This window comes from Phalacrocorax carbo, chromosome 1 (genome assembly GCF_963921805.1).
Source record: "Phalacrocorax carbo chromosome 1, bPhaCar2.1, whole genome shotgun sequence".
Taxonomy (NCBI): Eukaryota; Metazoa; Chordata; class Aves; order Suliformes; family Phalacrocoracidae; genus Phalacrocorax; species Phalacrocorax carbo.
Window position 1 is genome coordinate 126,433,695 of NC_087513.1, and position 17,172 is coordinate 126,450,866.

Below are 17,172 nucleotides of genomic sequence, written 5' to 3' on the forward strand. Positions count from 1 at the left end.
GGATGAGAAACAAAGTATGAGTTACTGAAGAAATTGAAAAAAAAAAAAAATTAAAATGTCAAAACATTCTCATTTCAGTGAACTTTCAAACAACGGACATGCACTTTCACTGTGTGAGAAAGCCAGTCATGATCCCGTTCTAATTCCCCCTTCCCATCTTGCATATGAGTTTATCTCCTTGGATTCGCTCTTTTTTCCACATTATGCTGTGATCATGGAACTCTGTGATGTAACCAAAAGAGATGTCGCAGTGTGCAAGTTTATTCTAGCTAGGAAACACAAATCATAAAGGGAAACCATAGATTACAGCTTCAGTGAGATGGGATGCTGTGACTTTCTTACAATTCAAAAGCAAAAAATGACGTGAATATGTCCTGAAGAACATGAGGAAAATCTGCATGTGTCCCTTTAATATCCCTGTAATCCTGTACCCCTTTACTGTTGAAGGCAGGTAAAGATGAACACTGTATGCCTGATGATAATGAAATGGAGATTTTTAACAGCAAAAAACCCCTGGAGATTTTAACGGCAAAAACCAGGACAATCAGATCCTTGTGTTCAGCTGGGTTTGTTTTGTTTTGTTTCTTTGTTTTCTTTTGATTTGTTTTTTTTGTGGGGGGTGTGTGGTTTTTTGTTTTGTTTGGATTTTTTTCTGGAGTGATGGCATGCCTGAAGATGTTATTTTTTTTCCCTCAACCTCTTTCAGATCCAAATGTAAGACTTTAAATTAAAAATTAAGCATGGAACAAATCAATGTTATTTCTTTAGATCTTGGGGGTTTTTTTCTTAAATGCAATTACTCTTAAATTCATATTCTTATCAAAATGATAAGAAGCCATATAATTAGGAGTCCTGTACTGAATTAAAGTATTTTCACTCCACAGCTAGCTTTTGCAACCCCATCATATCATATGGAAGACTTAAAGTGTTTTATGAGCATCTTTATCTACAAAGAATCTCATGATGTTTCTATTAAAAAAATCTAGTCATAGGATACCATCAGACAGCCAATGTGCAACACACAACAGCTTCCTAATTCGTTGACAGGTTTTCAGTGATGAAAAATGTATTTATCATATTAAGCACCTAGAAAGCAGTTGGACTGTCTACGTACTACCTTTAAGTAAATAAAATAATAACCATGTTGAGAATTGGCTTGGTAATTGACTTTAGATTATGGAGAAAAGCAGCTTGGGGTTTTTTTCTTGTCAGATCTGTTGGGAAAAAAAAAATCTTGCCTTTACTGTCCAGATGTACTAGACACAGATTTTACATTGTATGAGGTACTGCTGCTAAAAGAAAAGCTCGGAAAACTACAGATTTAAAAGGTACAGTGTCATTTATTTTGCAGTTCTGTCTAAGATGCAGGACTAAGTTGATTTTCTGACACATGATGGCAAAGTGCTGGAACAGAGAATTAAGCCAGACATCTCAATAATAAAGCCTCTCAATAGCTTCATGTTTGCCACTTGTCATGTACCTGTGTGGTAATGGACACTGCATATCTCTGTGGAGTCTTTTTCCACTGTGGAGCTCAGTGGAATTTCCATGCCATGGTAGAATTGATTCTTAAATTAAAAAAATATCAATTTCTGCTCTACTTACATGAATGTTAATGGGGCATTTACATGGCTGATAAATGGCTTGAGATACCAAGTCATATGTTTACATGATGATACCAAGTTTCTGTATATGGAAAGAAAGCTTTAATTTTTGTTAATATCATTCATTTGAAATGTATTGTGTTTATACATGGCTTGCATGCCGTCGCTTACTGAACAGCTGTTTATCCCTTATTTCTTGCTTAGTCATTGAGATAGTGCAGGAAAATGCAGTGAATGATATAACATATTTTGATTTAACCTCATTACATTATTTTTTATGTAGCTTTTTAATTATTTATTTTTTGAACAGTATTACACTTAGTAAATGTAGGGGAAATCCTCTATCCAAACAGTCTCTTGATTTAGTAGCATGAAAAACTGTCAGATTTTAAAATTAATGTAGTGGTTATTTGTAGTTTAAATACATTCAGCAACCTGTATGAATTGACAGAAGACATCTGTTGTTTTAAATACGGCATTATCTAAATCAGTTTGAAACCAGCCTTTGTCATATCTTAAAACAATGAGTGATGGTGTGTACTTCCTTATCTGTAAAATGTCTACCATTGGTTTTGGTACAAGTCTTTGAAGCCAGTATTAGTAAAGACAGGCTGTTCTGAATCTGTTAATTTGAATTCTGATTTAGAAACTGATCAATTTTTCTCATAAACATTTTTTTAATACATGCACACATTTAGGGTGAATTTTCTCTCTCCTTAGGTCACACGCCATAGTACATCTCCACCCCTTTAGCTTTCAAATGGGAATAGAAGGTGCTCAGAGTCATGCATGATGGTGTTTTTATACAGCAAGCAATGCAAAGACTTCTAGTGAGCCTTTATAAAACCTTCAGTAGTCCTTTCTGTTTTACTTATTTTAATGGAGGTATTTCTCTTTCATATTTCTGTTTGATTAGAAATTATATAAAAGCCTGAGTGAGGTGAAGTCTGAAGTGGAAACAGTGATAAAAACTGGGAGGCAGATTGTTCAAAAGCAGCAGACAGAGAACCCAAAAGAACTGGATGAAAGGCTTACAGCTTTGAAGTTGCAATATAATGAATTGGGTGCAAAGGTAAGCTCTGTATTTGTAACACAAAACTGTGCCCTTTTTTTAACTGGCAAAGTGAAGAATAATCTTGGTACGGTAAGTAGACAGGGCTTTTTATTGGTTCCTTTCAAGACTCTCACATTTTCTGAACAGTGGGACAGAAAGAACGGAGGCAAAGGTGGTCATCAGTATGGTTATTCAATTGCTCTCAGAAAAAAGTAACCATCTAGAAAAATATAAAATTCCTTTATTACCATTTAGACATATACTTTCTCAGTGTTTTCATTTTTTTTTTTCTATTAATTCATTGGGTTTTAGGGGTCAGAGGGGGTTGTTTTATTTTAATGTCTCAGTCACTTGTTTCAAAACATTTCTGGTTAGAAAAATACTTAGATTTTGTTTGCGATTTTTTCATGTTTTACTTAGAGCTACTTAATAAAAGAGAGAACTCTGCCTTTTTATTTCCTTCTCTCTCTGACTGTAACAGATAGTTAAGTATATAATTTCCATTTGTTGCTGTTCAAAAATTCTTGCTACTGCAGCTTTCCTCAGGAGGCATTTGTGTAACATTCCGCTTTGCTTCTTTTGCACTCTTGAGTTGAACTACACATGTTCAGTTATTGTCATAACCATTCCCTGGTTTAAATGTCACGTACAACCCTTACTTACCTTTTCACTGTATCTTAATATATAAGCCACATAGAATATTGTTTAGTTATGAGTATGTGGAATAACTGTCCCATTGTTATACATTTCAGCTACCAGCAAACCCTCGTTAGGAATCTAGTAATTTGTCATCCTCCATTCCATAGGGATTATCAAATTTCTTCATGTTGGGCAAAAGTGAATCATCATCCTTTGAGCCCTGTAATGAGGAATGTATTGCCATGGAATACAAACTTTTTTCTTTTTTTTTTTAATCTGATCTTTATACAGTTCTCAGTTTGACCACTTTGTGAATGTCAGCATATAATTAGGAGAACTACATGCATCCTTTCCCTATGTTCTTTTATATAATCTCAACTTCACGTACAGAAAAGCCAAATAGTTCTCAAAATGTCAGACTTTTACCTTATGATGCTGATTATATGTTATTTATGTATAATTAACCATGTAAAATCGATCCCTGTTTATTTCCCAAGCAATGTAATTCCTTGTGTAAGATTTCCATCTATACATCATCTATTTCTTTATCAGTTTATATACAGTTAAATGCTGTTACACTTCCCAACAGGAAAATAGTTTTGTTTACTCAATTTTTCCTAAAAAGCAACTAAACAGACAGGAGGAAAGACCGACTACTAACCAATACTAACAAGACTGTGACTGAAGAAAAAAAATGTGTATCAGTCCCTAAAGGCTTTTCATTCTGGGTCTGCATTATCTGTGGAGTGTTGCCTACTCCTGAAGTACAAAACTCCACAAGGACCTTTGAGCTCTGAAGAGGAGTTGTGGCATTGCCCTAAAGAAGACTTCACACAAATAATTCAGTTAACAATTATATCTGTTTTATTCCTCTCAACCTCATTAAAACTATGCATGGAACTTCTGAAAACTGTAAGATTAAGGTTAGAGTAAATTTGGTACTGTAACTGCCTGAATGAAGACTGTCAATTACAGATATAGTTGTCTGTTTATTTCTAAAATCTATATACTTCAAATTTATGAAATAGGACAGAATGTAAATTCTTTATTTTGTCAGATTATAACTTATTAGAACCATAAATTGTTACTAGCTAGGAAAACAAGCCCATGGTAATACTGAGATTCAGTATGTGGTTTAAACACATAATGATAATCGAGCCCCACTGGCTACAGGAAAACCAGTAAGAGTAATGTTACTTTTGACAGAGATAATACTCATTTGGGAACCTGAAATAAGAAAGTTCTCTCTCTTGCTAGAAAATAAAGGTATTGAGACACATCAGTCTTTTTAGTATCAAGAAAACTGAAGAGTCTGCTTCATTAAGGTGTGGATAGCTATCATGTGAGGTTAGATAATTCATTTGGTTCCTCCATTATTTTAGGAAGGACTGTGGCATTTATTCCTACATTATGTTGAACGTACCAGCAGACAGGTGCCATTGTTACAGGAAACCTCTCTTAACTAATGAAGGGATAAAAATGTGCCATTAGGAAGCCATTAGTGATCTGAAGTGAGCCATATTGCAAATTAATGGGTCTAAAAAATCTGCAGGGCTGTGTTTAGCTTTGTTGTCCTAGATATCATTTTTCACATATACTTTTATATAGTGTGGTAGTTAACAGTTTTAGAGAGAGTAACAAAAGCCCAGAGGTACAGAACTAAAAGAATCAGTTAGCCATTATCAGCCCTAATTGACTGCATTGACTCAAAGTCTGTCTTTTTAAGAAAAAACTTATAATAGTTCTAACTAATAGTAAGTTTCAGGACTGACATGTGTAGTCTGAGTGAAAAACACATATTTAAGTGTAGACTCACTTGTGTGATTCATATGTGCTGCTTCAGGAGGACCCCCATATTTAAAACAGTCCTTAAGCATATTTTGAAGCATGTGGAATGGTTTAATTTAAACATGTGCTGAAGTATTTTGCTCTCAAATAGGCATGAGAATTATGATAATTTCTAATAATTCTAATTTATACAATATCTGCTGTAGTTTTTCTATATGTTTTATGTATCATAACTTGAGATAGTGTGAACCTAGGAATTCTTCCCCTTAAGAAGAATGGGAAGGTGTGGGTTTGGTTTTTTTTACAATTTGTCCCTTTTGGTTTTTTAGCATATACACATATGGATATAAATACCTATGAATAGTCCCAATTGCTTAGGTAGTATCAGACCTTAAATCTCTCTTTGGTCTAGGAATGAGTTTCATCTGTTCAGAACATCCAGTTTTGCCCCTCATTTTTCACCAAATATGCTTTAAAAGCATGATAAATAATTTTGAAGCTTCAGTAGTGGCTTCAGTGTAAATAGGTTTGAGATGAATTCACAAGAAAACAACACATCATTTGTATATCATGGAGCAGTGGTTACATTTATGATAAGTATTCCATGCCAGGCTTTAAAAACACCTTGCTTCCAATTCAAATATCTGTTTTTCTCATTTTATTCGTATTAATTACATCCAAGGATTCTTGTGAGTAAACTATTTAACATAATTAAAATAGATATAAAATATAGAGAAAATGGATGGAGATATGTATGATATCACTGCATGAAACAGAAGGCCTTTAGAGGGCACTGTTTCCTGTTTTTCGTTTGAAATACATCTTTACATTGGAAGTGCAAACAGAAACAGATTAATCCGTAACCTCTGGATATATGCAACGTGCATTGAAATGGTATAATATTATTGATATTATATACAGAATTTAAAGATGTATATAGCAACACAAATATTCTTTCCATGTTTGGGTATGTATCAGTCACTTCACTTTATAGTGACTTTATACCAGGTGTTTAGGATTCTTACACAGGCAATCACCCTTAGGAGAGTGCACTAAGTACCTGAAAATACTTATTTACAATGACTTAATACTCATCAGAAGAAGAGGTGAAAGTTTGTGTGGATTCCTGGATTAATGTGTGAATGGAGCTATAAAAAGCTGAGTTTTATGGTCCTTCCCAGGGATTTACCTCTTGGCCTGACTGTAAGTTCTGAGGTCTCATTTAATAAATTTGACATATAAGAAAGCACATAAAGCATATTCAGTGAAGATGAAATGTTCTAAGGTTTTAGTAGTAAGCCTCTACAGAGTGATAATATACGATCAGGGATGTTTTATTGCATATTCCCTGGGCAAATATGAGCTGTTTACTCAGGGATAGCAAAAGCCATGTACCTAACCTCATAACATCCTATTACATTTTAAAATCTCACACTCTCCTTGGCAGTAGAGCTAGGAATCAATTTGACCATTGCGCCATATACCTGTACTCAGTGTCAAAGCACAAAATAGTTTTTGTAGATATTGATACCAGTTTTAGACATCTGACTGGACTACTGTAGACAATTTTTTTCTGTTTAAAAATGCTTAAATAAAAATCAGTGGCTATGATTTCACTTGATTGTTAATTGATGTGCAAGATAGTTGGTAATTTCTTTTAAATATTAGTGACCTACTGAACTCTTTTTATCCACCTTCTTTGATTGACCTTTTTTAAACCTCAGCACAACATAATTTATTGTTTTGTATTTTATAATCACCAGTTGCCTAATGTCTACCTGAGATCTCTTAATTTACTCTTCTGCCTTTTCTACTAAGTATGTGGTACCTTCTCTCTCTCCCTGAATATGCTCAGAGGCTTGCAGGGAGAAATATTTTTCCCTATTCCTCCAGGTTACACTAAAATATAGTGTAAGACAGTCAAGACAACATAAATACTCAGCCCTCCTTCAGGGTACCATGTAATAACCTTAAAAGAACTTAGAAAGTAAAACAGAGACTCTCCACAGTACTTCATGTCTAAAACACTCAGCGTATGAAAAAGCTAACCTAAAAGCTGTGAGGGTAAGGTGGTGAATATGGGGATGTAAAAGATTGGAAACTAGAGGTAGAGGGTAAGACTTAGGATGGTCTGAAAGGTTGGAAAGTGTGGAAGAAAGCAGAAAGGAGCTGCAGATAAATCTGTGGTGAAGATTTCCATCTCAAAGACTGGGAATCATTTCCATGGGATGTGGCCTGGGACTGAAACTGGGTGAGAGGTTTCAGGGAAATGTGAACAAAGATTGATGCTCTAAGGAAAACTAGAAGTGAGAAAACAGACTGCAGATAAAGAGGAAGAATTGGAAAGGGGACTATGAGGGAAGATGGAAGACTGTGGAAAAGAAGCTTGGGATTACAGTCTACAAACTGCAATTTCTTCAAAAAGTCTGTAATGTAGCCTATTGATAGTAAATGCATGTGAAGCTCTGTAAAAAAATGTGTGTTTCAACTTTCTTTTGTTCATTTATTTAGAACAGAGATGCCTAATGTTTAGTCAGTATCAGACAGAAACACGTGAGGACACTTGAGGAAACCTTGGGTTTCCCCCTTTGTATGAAAGAAAGTAAAATCATTATAAAACAAAAATACAAGTGTTACTATTTCAGAATGGCTCTGAGTCTGACTCCCTGCTTGGATAAATGTGCATCATACTAAAGTGGCAGTCGCATTTTTGATATGGAGGTGGGAGGGCGGCAAGAGCGCTAAGTAAAGAATTCATCAAAGAATGTAATGCGAACCATACAAGTTGTTCTGCATTGACCCAAATAAATGTTATTAAACCATGGAAAGGCTTTATTAGTAAGACACATTTCTGCTGATTTCTAATTTATTTTTCAGTTTGCTCTGAAAAAAAAGAAAAAAAAATAAAAATTCCTATGCAAACCCCCTATATTTAAAGAGTATTAAAAATACAACAAAATAATATGCTGAGAAATTAAAAACTTAATGTTAACTCTGCTGCCTTAGTTTGACATTGTTCAGTGTCTTCTGTGTTTCAAGATGTTGGTGTTTCTTTGGCAGATAATTTTTTTCTTCTACGTAATGTAGCTGTGTAGAGAAAACCTTGAGGATTCTATATCACTATAGGGCCATCAATATCAAAATATACTGTTTGAGGGTTTTGGCATCTATTTTTTTTTCTTAAGAAAAGCCTGTTTATTCAGTTGTTCCAAATTAGTTTGCTATGCATGACTTCAAAACAGAGGAGCCAGTTTGCAGACGTCTGCTGCTAGTTCAAACTCAATGCGTCTTTATGCACTTTTTTCCTTATAGGTGTTTATACCCTAGCAGTAGAATTACAGATTTTAAGAAAAGTAAGGCAAGACATAAATCTAATGAAGGTGCAACTTGACTTGTAAAATTGCAAGCTAGCTTTTATATAAAAGTGACATATAGAAAACTGTATGTGAAAACCATTAAACTTGTTTGACTGAAGAGTTAAGAAACACATGTTTTCTTTCTGCAGGTGACAGAAAAAAAGCAAGAGTTAGAGAAATGCTTGAAATTGTCCCGGAAGCTACGAAAAGAAATTAATGCTATGTCGGAATGGCTTGCAGCGACAGATGCAGAATTGACAAAGAGATCAGCTGTTCAGGGGATGCCTAGCAATTTGGATGCTGAAATTGCCTGGGGCAAGGTAACAAAATGTAGCACACACTATACCTTTATATAGCTCAGTTTATGTATACTACAGAAAGATAGATTTCCTTCTTGCTAAAGAAAGAGAATAAAAGTGCTGGTGTTTCATTTAGTGGAACTTTCTAACTGTTATGGCCTTATCTCACCCAAATATTAATGCTCAAGAGTTTAAACCATCTTCCCTCTGCATATATCAATAGCACAATTCACCTTCATACTGCAGGAATCTCCAATGAGATGAATTTAAAGTTACCATTTCGTTTTTCAGAGTACTATAAACTATCCACCCAGTATCCATGTAAATAGAGATCTCTTTATCTCTGAGCCCATTCTACTCATTATTAGAAAAGTATTAAACGGTGAAACAGCTACAGTGGATGAAAGATTAAGGATGTCAGAATACTGTACATTCCACATGTTCAGACAGCAGCCAGGAGGTGGGATATTTGTCTTCTTACCCTTTTTGGTTTGCAGCTCATTCGTTTTCAATCTGGGGGCTTCTTACTTCCATGAGACTTCACCTTGAACTCTTATTTTAGGTTGAAACTCGAGGCCTAAAATGAAACTTTCCTCAAAATTACTACATGTGCTACAGTGTAGTTAAACATCTTACAGAATCACTGGGAATGCAAGAGTTCTACATCAAGCTGTGTATCTCTGTGTCATATCAAGACACAGCACAGTATCATTCAACACTAGCTAATCTAGTTTATATTCTGCATATGTAATAAAAATCCAGTCAGAACATAAGAAAACCAAACCATCATTGTACACATATACCAAAATCTGTTCTTTAGAGGAAACTATGTTCATCATTACCAAAAGCTTCAAAACTTCAAATATTTATGCAAAGCCAGCAGCATTTTGGGTGTGTTCCTATATAATTTCAAACTAAACCAACAGCCCCCTCTCACCAAACAATATAGTTTATTTGTGTAAAAATTTATCACTTCTCCTTCGTTTAATATGAAGAACACTTTACCAGTTGGAAATAGTCATGAAAAATACACAGGCAACCTTACTACTCTTTTCTAAAGGCTGTGCAGATTAAAGGCACTGGAGTAAAATTTGGTTTGTGATTCGGTTTTTTGTTTTGATTTTTTTTTAACTGCCCCTTTCAAGCTTCTGAGCTTAATAAAATATCTTTAGCCTTCAAATAGACTGATGATTTACAAATAAATAACAAGAAGAAAGTCTGTCTTTTGTGATTAGTCTCTAAGAACTGCATTATTTTGAAAGTAGTATCCAAAAATATATAAAGATCAACTTTTGTTATTTTTATCTTAGAATTACTGCTTTGACTATTGCTGCTTTGACTTTCAGATCAAAACCTTGACCCCTAAAAAGCCCATTGCTTCTTGATGTTTCTCATTTTCACTTTCTGCCTTCCCTAAAGTCTGTTCAGTTTGTCTTGTTACTTTTGATTGATATTGTGAGCTCAACACCCATAATAAAGGACAAGTGTTAGATTTTTAAGAGATGGATTAGGCAGTCATATGGTTTCAGTGCCCCCAAACTAACCTGCCAGTTACTCAGTCCGTTTACCCAGTCATGAAAATAAGAATAATTTTTTATGGTATTAAACTACACAGTACTGGTCTACTAAAACAGAAATGTACGCTGTATGTTCCTGCATGTGTGTTCAGGAAAGTTAATCCAGATGTATATAGCTTCCAAGCAGTTTAAATAGAAAGATTTGTCCTTAATATATTTTAATTGTTAGATGTGAACCTTAATGCCTCAGAAGTTGCATAATTAGAACTAAAGTCTGATGATCCATGCGGTTACACAGTGGGAAGTCCTTTTTAAGTCTCATGCTTGCAAAAAGTACAACATATTTTTATCTTATGACAATCAAAAAGGTAACAAGAACTAATTAAAATAGCAAATATTAACAAGAAAAATATATCAAACGGGGAACCACTCCAACTATGAAAGAATTTCATTAAGTATTGTGAGTTTTCACAATTAAATGATACAAAAACAGGTCACAGAAAAAACTGGTAAAAAGCATATTTTGGCTTCAAATCCTGACCAAAGCCTTCACTGCAGTCCAACCTCATATAATACCTCAGCAATTCTCCTTCAGTCAGCTCATCACTAAAATAAAAATAAACAATTTTGGATGAGAGCAGCTGCCTCTTGTTGAAGTATGTACATACCGAGCGAGTGGCTTTCAGAATTCCTTTATTAAGATTCTCTTTAGGAAATATAAGTCAATATTTACATAAATATAAGCAGACTTTTAATTTTGAGCAATCCAACAGATAGTATGGGTGGCAGATCCTAGCTTTCCAAATGTAAGTATTTGCAGAAATTATGCAATGTGAGTGTACTTTTTCCTTAAGAACCTGCTCCCACTAAGGGGCAGGAATTGCTGCATGTTATCCTGGACACTTTAAAATTCTTGTGAGGACTTCATAAATATGTACGATGCTGATACTCTTATGTGGATTTCAATGAGGCATCATACAAAATCATGCGTCAATAATTCAGTCCCCAGAACCAGGGCCTCACAGTATCTGATTAATGTCACAGCTTTGGGCTTTGGACTTCCTGGGTAAGTAGGCTGCCGAAGACAGTAACCGATCTAATGAAATGCACTGGGAGATGAATTAGGCCCAGTGGATTGCCATTGTGAGGAAAGTCTGCAGAAAAACTAAGATGGAAAATGGAGGGGGAGAGAGTAGAACTCAATAGTGCGAATGAACTGAAAATTGGATGTGTGCTGCTGTCGATATAACTAAGCAGAGAGCTCATAATCTTTTTTTCTTTACAGCACAAGGAAGCAGTTATACTTATTGCTGCACTTACTACTAACTAATTTTCAGTACCCAAGACTTCTTAAAAGTGAAAGAAACTCAGAGGCTTTCAGGATAATTATAGAGGCTGGAAAAAAAAAATCATACATGCGAATATTGTCTTCAAGGTATAAACACCTAAAATAAAAAGGAATGTCCATCTGGAGTAGGAGATGACGTTAATGAAACAGCATTAATCTGGACATGAAGGGAAGTGTGTTATTTGTTCACATCTAGAATTTTTCTAAGGATGGAACGAAAACTTGGCTGAGTTACACGAAATGAGATGGGCAATATACTGAAGACTATAAATCCTGCCTTTTTACTCAGTAGAGACAAGATAAATCTTTCCATTTGAATTCTGTTCTGTTATAACAGATAAGAAAAATGACATGTGGGTGGAAAGATAGTCATTAAACATTGTATATTAGAAATCCGTTTATAATTAGAAGTCTGATTTAATGAACGTATTTATCACCGAAAACATTAACCATTGTGGGGTTTATGTGTCTTTTAATCAGGAACTGGCTTGTGAAGAATTAGATTGCCAGGAAAACTTCTTCTCAAAAAGGAAATGGCAGATGGTATTGCCAGGAAAAGTCCTGTATCACTCCCTACTATCAGCAGTATGAGTCTGCCAGCACTTTAATATATATGTTAACACAGTGTATAATACCAGTGAGTATAAGGTTGACTATAAGTACTTAGAATTACATTAGCTAACACATTTAGCAACATATTTCCTGTCAGTAAAATCAGTAAAAGAAAACGATCTGAAAATTGTGTCAACTGATTCACAGTCAGTGGCCAGAATGTAATAAAAAAGAAAGCTGTGCTATGAATAAACAAATAAATATGTATAATCAGCCACTGAGAAGGCCATAGTGATTACTTCTGTAATCCCACCCTTGAGAACGGAGCCACCTAACTCATGTCTTTTAGAGAGGTTCAAATTGCAAAGATTACTTCCGAGAAGTCCGCAGTGTGGAGGCACATAGAACTTTTCTTCTATCCTTTGTCAATGTTGAATTTTCTTAAGCTACCTATGTTAATGACCAGCACAATTAAAATATCCTCTGTATCTAGTCACAGCTCTGGTTTGTTTTAAAAAACATCAGTAGTTCAATTAGGTACACGATAGTTTTAACATTATAAAGTATAGCTCAGAAACCCTCTGTGCCACATCCTCAGAAAAAACCATTCCTACGTAGCTTCTGTTTTCAAACGTCCTTCATTCCTAGTTTGTGTTTGCTAATGTGAAGGAGGTTATGATTTTCAATCTCTTATGAGACATCAAGTAAAAAAAAAAATCAACAAAACCCAGTAGTACTTGTTTGTAAACTGAAAGATAAAGGGTGTGCCACAGTACAGTGGGTTCAGAGAGCAAGCTGTGAATCCCACTCAAAGCATACATGGCTGCCCAGGGAATGGCATATATTGAAATATATTCTCCTCTATTCCCCAAGAAGATACAGGGAAAGGTAATGACTGAAGGCCAATTGGAAGTTGCTCTTAAAAAATTAGCAGATTTTGAAAACCACTTCATGAGTTTTAATGAAATAATCCTGGCATCATGACACTTTTACTCTGTTTTATATAGTGTTGTTAAATTAACAGCAGTCCTTTTGTCTTGTTAGAACAGAAAATTTGCCAGTGCTATCTGTTATATTGCAATGGAAGAAGTACCTGTGGATTGTCACTGCCTAGTAATACTGAAAAGAGTATTCCGAGTAATACAATGAAGTGTTGAATTATCAAAGTTGTGAAAGAACCAAAAAGAAGTTGTTAGTTTACCTAGTACACATTGTATCATACAGAGGAGGTCCTAGCTGATAATGCAGTGTGGAATCCTGCTGTCTTTACAGAGCTTGCTAGGTTTTGAACTGTATTTAGTGGGCCCAGTATTTTATATATAAGAACTTGAAGTATTGCAGAGGATGGCTTTTTCCCTTTGAGGCCTCAATGTTTTAAGAAGGTGAAAGAAAGTGTGATTGGTTACTTATCTCATTGGTTATTTATGGCCCTTAATTGCTAACACACAGGAGAGTTAATATTCTTATTGCCCAGAGGTGCATCTAGTCTTTGCTTTATGTCATTTCTTTACCTTGAAAGGAACAACTCCTGGGATCAGGCAAAGCGCTGTTGCACTTTTTGGTATACGTTGGCAATTACACGCCTGTCTTTTGGTTAGCAGTTTTATATAATAGGTATTTAATTATCTGATCCATCTGTTTGCATTTCCAGTTGGGCTTAATATTTGTATATATAGCCAAAGGTTTGTCTGAGTTTTCTCACTCGTAAAATACAAAGGAAACCACAACCCGTAGTAAATGTGCTTCAGAGATTCTTTTCCAAATGGAAACAAATTGTTCAGAAAAGGTAATAAAACTGATCAAAACTTTCCATCCTGAGTTGGAGGTAAATTGTATTCTTTGTCTTATTCTTTTTTATGATGACATTTTGTACCTGCTGTGAAACGGAAAAAATTGTATTAGAAGAGGGCATGTTTTTCCTTTAATCTGACTAGAACCTTTTGAACTTTGAAACTCTAAATTTCAAATTCTTCAATTCCATAGATTATACTTAATAATTTGCATTAATCGTGTCTTCATTCAATTACAAATCCTCTGTATTTCAGAAAATTAGTAGAATGTGGAAAATTTCTCATAATTACATGAAATTCAAGTGTAAAACCTTTTCTGTGAAATAACAGTATAAAATTAGATCATTAATTCTGTTAACCACTGGAAGTGAGCAGCTGCTTTAAGCATAATATATGCCAAGAAAGTTGGAGGTACTATTAAGATAGTATTGTGCCAAAAAGTAACTGTCCTTATTGCAAACTACAAAATATTACTTTCCCTAACAATATGTTATCAACAAAAATCATACTGATGTGTGACTGTCAGAGGTGTGATGTTGTGGAAGCGACAAAGATGTAGTTCTACTGCAGTAACGGTGTTGATCCTGAGACGGAAGTATTGTGACTGTGGTTTGATTAAAGTGGTTCTTCTTTTACTGTATTCAAGTCATCTGTGAGAAATCAATGTGTCTGGAAACTAGTGATTCTTACTTTTCTCCTAACTTTTGTTTCTGTTCAGTTTGGACCACCACTTCATTTCTAGCTGGAGCTTTATTTTATAAATAGGGATCGTACATGCCTGGATCAGTGCTATCAGTTGCCAAAGAGCTCATAGAACTGGTTATATGTGATATTAGGTGTAAGGAATTTTTGCCTCTCCTTTACTATTCAGAAAGATTATTATACCCTGCATGGCGTCATCTCAGTATTTAGTATTAAATTCCTGTTTTTTTACATGTTGTCTAAATATGTTGGAGTTTGCTCCTTTTGTTAGACTTCTTGCATGTTGCAACAAATATTACAAAATTAATAATGAGTAAAATAAGTGACCTTACACATCAAATAGAACTATTTATATAAACTAAGATAATAGTGGGAGGAGATGCTGGAAATCTGACCTTGTAGCACTGTGTATGTATTTTAACCATTCAAGCCTAGAGGTGCGATGTTATTTTAGTTCACAGAGTGAAATCCCAACTGAATGGAATGAAAAGATTAATTTCTAGAGTTAGGAAACAATAAATTTAACAGGAGAGAACATGGTTTCTGCTGAAAAACATTGCCTTGAAAAATATTAAAAGAATATTAAAATATTTATTGAGAGTATTTCAGTGGAGTTCTCTATGTCTTCAGATGTCATCATGATGCTTTATTATTGTCCCATTTATTATGTAAGCTTTATGTGCTATTTGATAACTCTGCTATTTTATTATGTGCAAAGTAACTTCAACCATCTCAGTATGAATGTTGTAAAATATGGATTCTTGTTTAATAATTAATTCTTAAACATAACACTAGAATTGAACACTGGAATGAGAGATAATTCACACTTTTTAAAATTAAGCTATTAGCAAAGATTTTTATGAGAATATGAAGAACATTCAGAATTTTATCAAGACTAAAGAGGAACAATTTACTTTTTACTTACTGCTCTTCACAGATCCTATAGGAAACAAGAGTAAGAACTTACCAGCTGTTTTAATATTTGATATTCTTAGTGTGGAAAAATTTTAATTTCCTGAACTTTTATTTTTTATTCTTCTCCTGTAGGCAACACGGAAAGAGATAGAGAAACGCCAGGGCCATCTTAAGAGCATCAGTGATTTAGGAGAGAATTTGAAGACAGTGCTGAAAGGAAAGGAGAGTCTAGTGGAGGATAAACTCAGCCTCCTGAATAGTAATTGGATAGCAGTAACTTCACGTGCTGAGGAATGGTTCAATCTGTTACTGGTAAGGAAAATGTATTTGTTCACATAGAGGAAATGTTGGTTCCCAGTCATAAGTACTCAGCCTTATAGGAGTGCTTTTTTCAGTGCCGTGGACTACGCTTATTGAACACATAGGTACACAATCAGATTGTTGTTTAGTACATTGCATATATTTTAAGAATGTGATTGTTTACAGAGTGATGGATTCATCAAGTGTTGACTGTTAACACTTCCCGTTCCTGTCTCCCTCATTAGTTCCTGGAGTATTTATTTTTTGCCTTATGAATGAAATGCCTATGAATGAAGGACCTAGACTACTTGAATATGAATAAAGAGGAAGAAATAGTCAAATAAGTTGAATAAGTCTTGGTATTGATATCAACAGCCTCATCTACTTCTCTCTACATTAGCATTTCTGTTTGGAAGACTAGCGCAGGTGGGAAGTAGGTCCCTGCTTGCAGGTTGGTTTGGTCCACAGGGTAGCTTTGGGGGGTGAATGAGATTCGTTTCGGAGGCAAATAAATCAGAATCTCAGGGTGGACACCTAATGTGCTCAAGGACTATGATTTGGTCTTTCAGAACTGCATGATGTGCATGTTTCATGGTGCCTGTTTTGGTGGGGATACTTAGTTAATGGCACCAGATTAAGCTTAGTCCAAAGTAAAATCCCTAAACCACTTAATTCAGCTTCAGAAGCCCCAGTCCCAGCTACTTCACACTGCTGATAGTCACATAACTATACTATCCCTTAAAATTAATTCTGCCATAAAAAGATGACAGCTGGAACCCTTAAACACAAAGAATCTTAACCATTCAACTGCCAGAATGCTTTTGGAAATCTTGTACGCTGTTTCTGGTGCAGAGAGAATGGGAATGCAGTTTCAACCCAGAGAAGCTGAAGGGGTTCTAAGAGACTGTTAACCTTTATCATGACTTTTCAGAGCTCAATGTGTTAAAGGTCAGCTAGAGTCTGTGTGGCTATGTTATGAATGCTTCTACGATGGATATACAGCATCACTACAGAGCTTCTTCGACTGTATGCAGTATACAAGTGCAAGAACCTGGTTGTGCCTATTTTATCTGGAAAACTTAAGCATTTCATTCAATATGATGTAGATGCTCAGCTTCAATGTGGAACTGATAATAAGAAACCTACAGTGGAGTTTAGAGAGTGGTATAGTTACGTATTCCTCTGTCTGCTTTAGATTCTACAGTTACTACATAAAATAAACAAGTTTAATTTCATAATGTGTGCATGTTTGCCAACAGTTAACAAACTTGTAAACACAGGCCAAATATAGATATTTTAGTAGTGTAC

The 17,172-nt window shown here is 34.9% G+C and overlaps 1 protein-coding gene across 8 annotated transcripts in view; it reads left to right on the forward strand.

Annotated features, from left to right (window-relative positions):
* The window catches only part of DMD (dystrophin), a 1,139,896-nt gene that overhangs the window by 438,600 nt on the left and 684,124 nt on the right, over positions 1 to 17,172 (forward strand). For all 8 annotated transcript variants that reach the window (XM_064473561.1, XM_064473589.1, XM_064473531.1 and 5 more), the window contains exons 32-34: positions 2,521 to 2,676; positions 8,591 to 8,761; positions 15,697 to 15,876. In XM_064473561.1, coding sequence (XP_064329631.1) covers positions 2,521 to 2,676; positions 8,591 to 8,761; positions 15,697 to 15,876 — 507 coding nt within the window. The remainder of the gene's footprint in view (positions 1 to 2,520; positions 2,677 to 8,590; positions 8,762 to 15,696; positions 15,877 to 17,172) is intronic.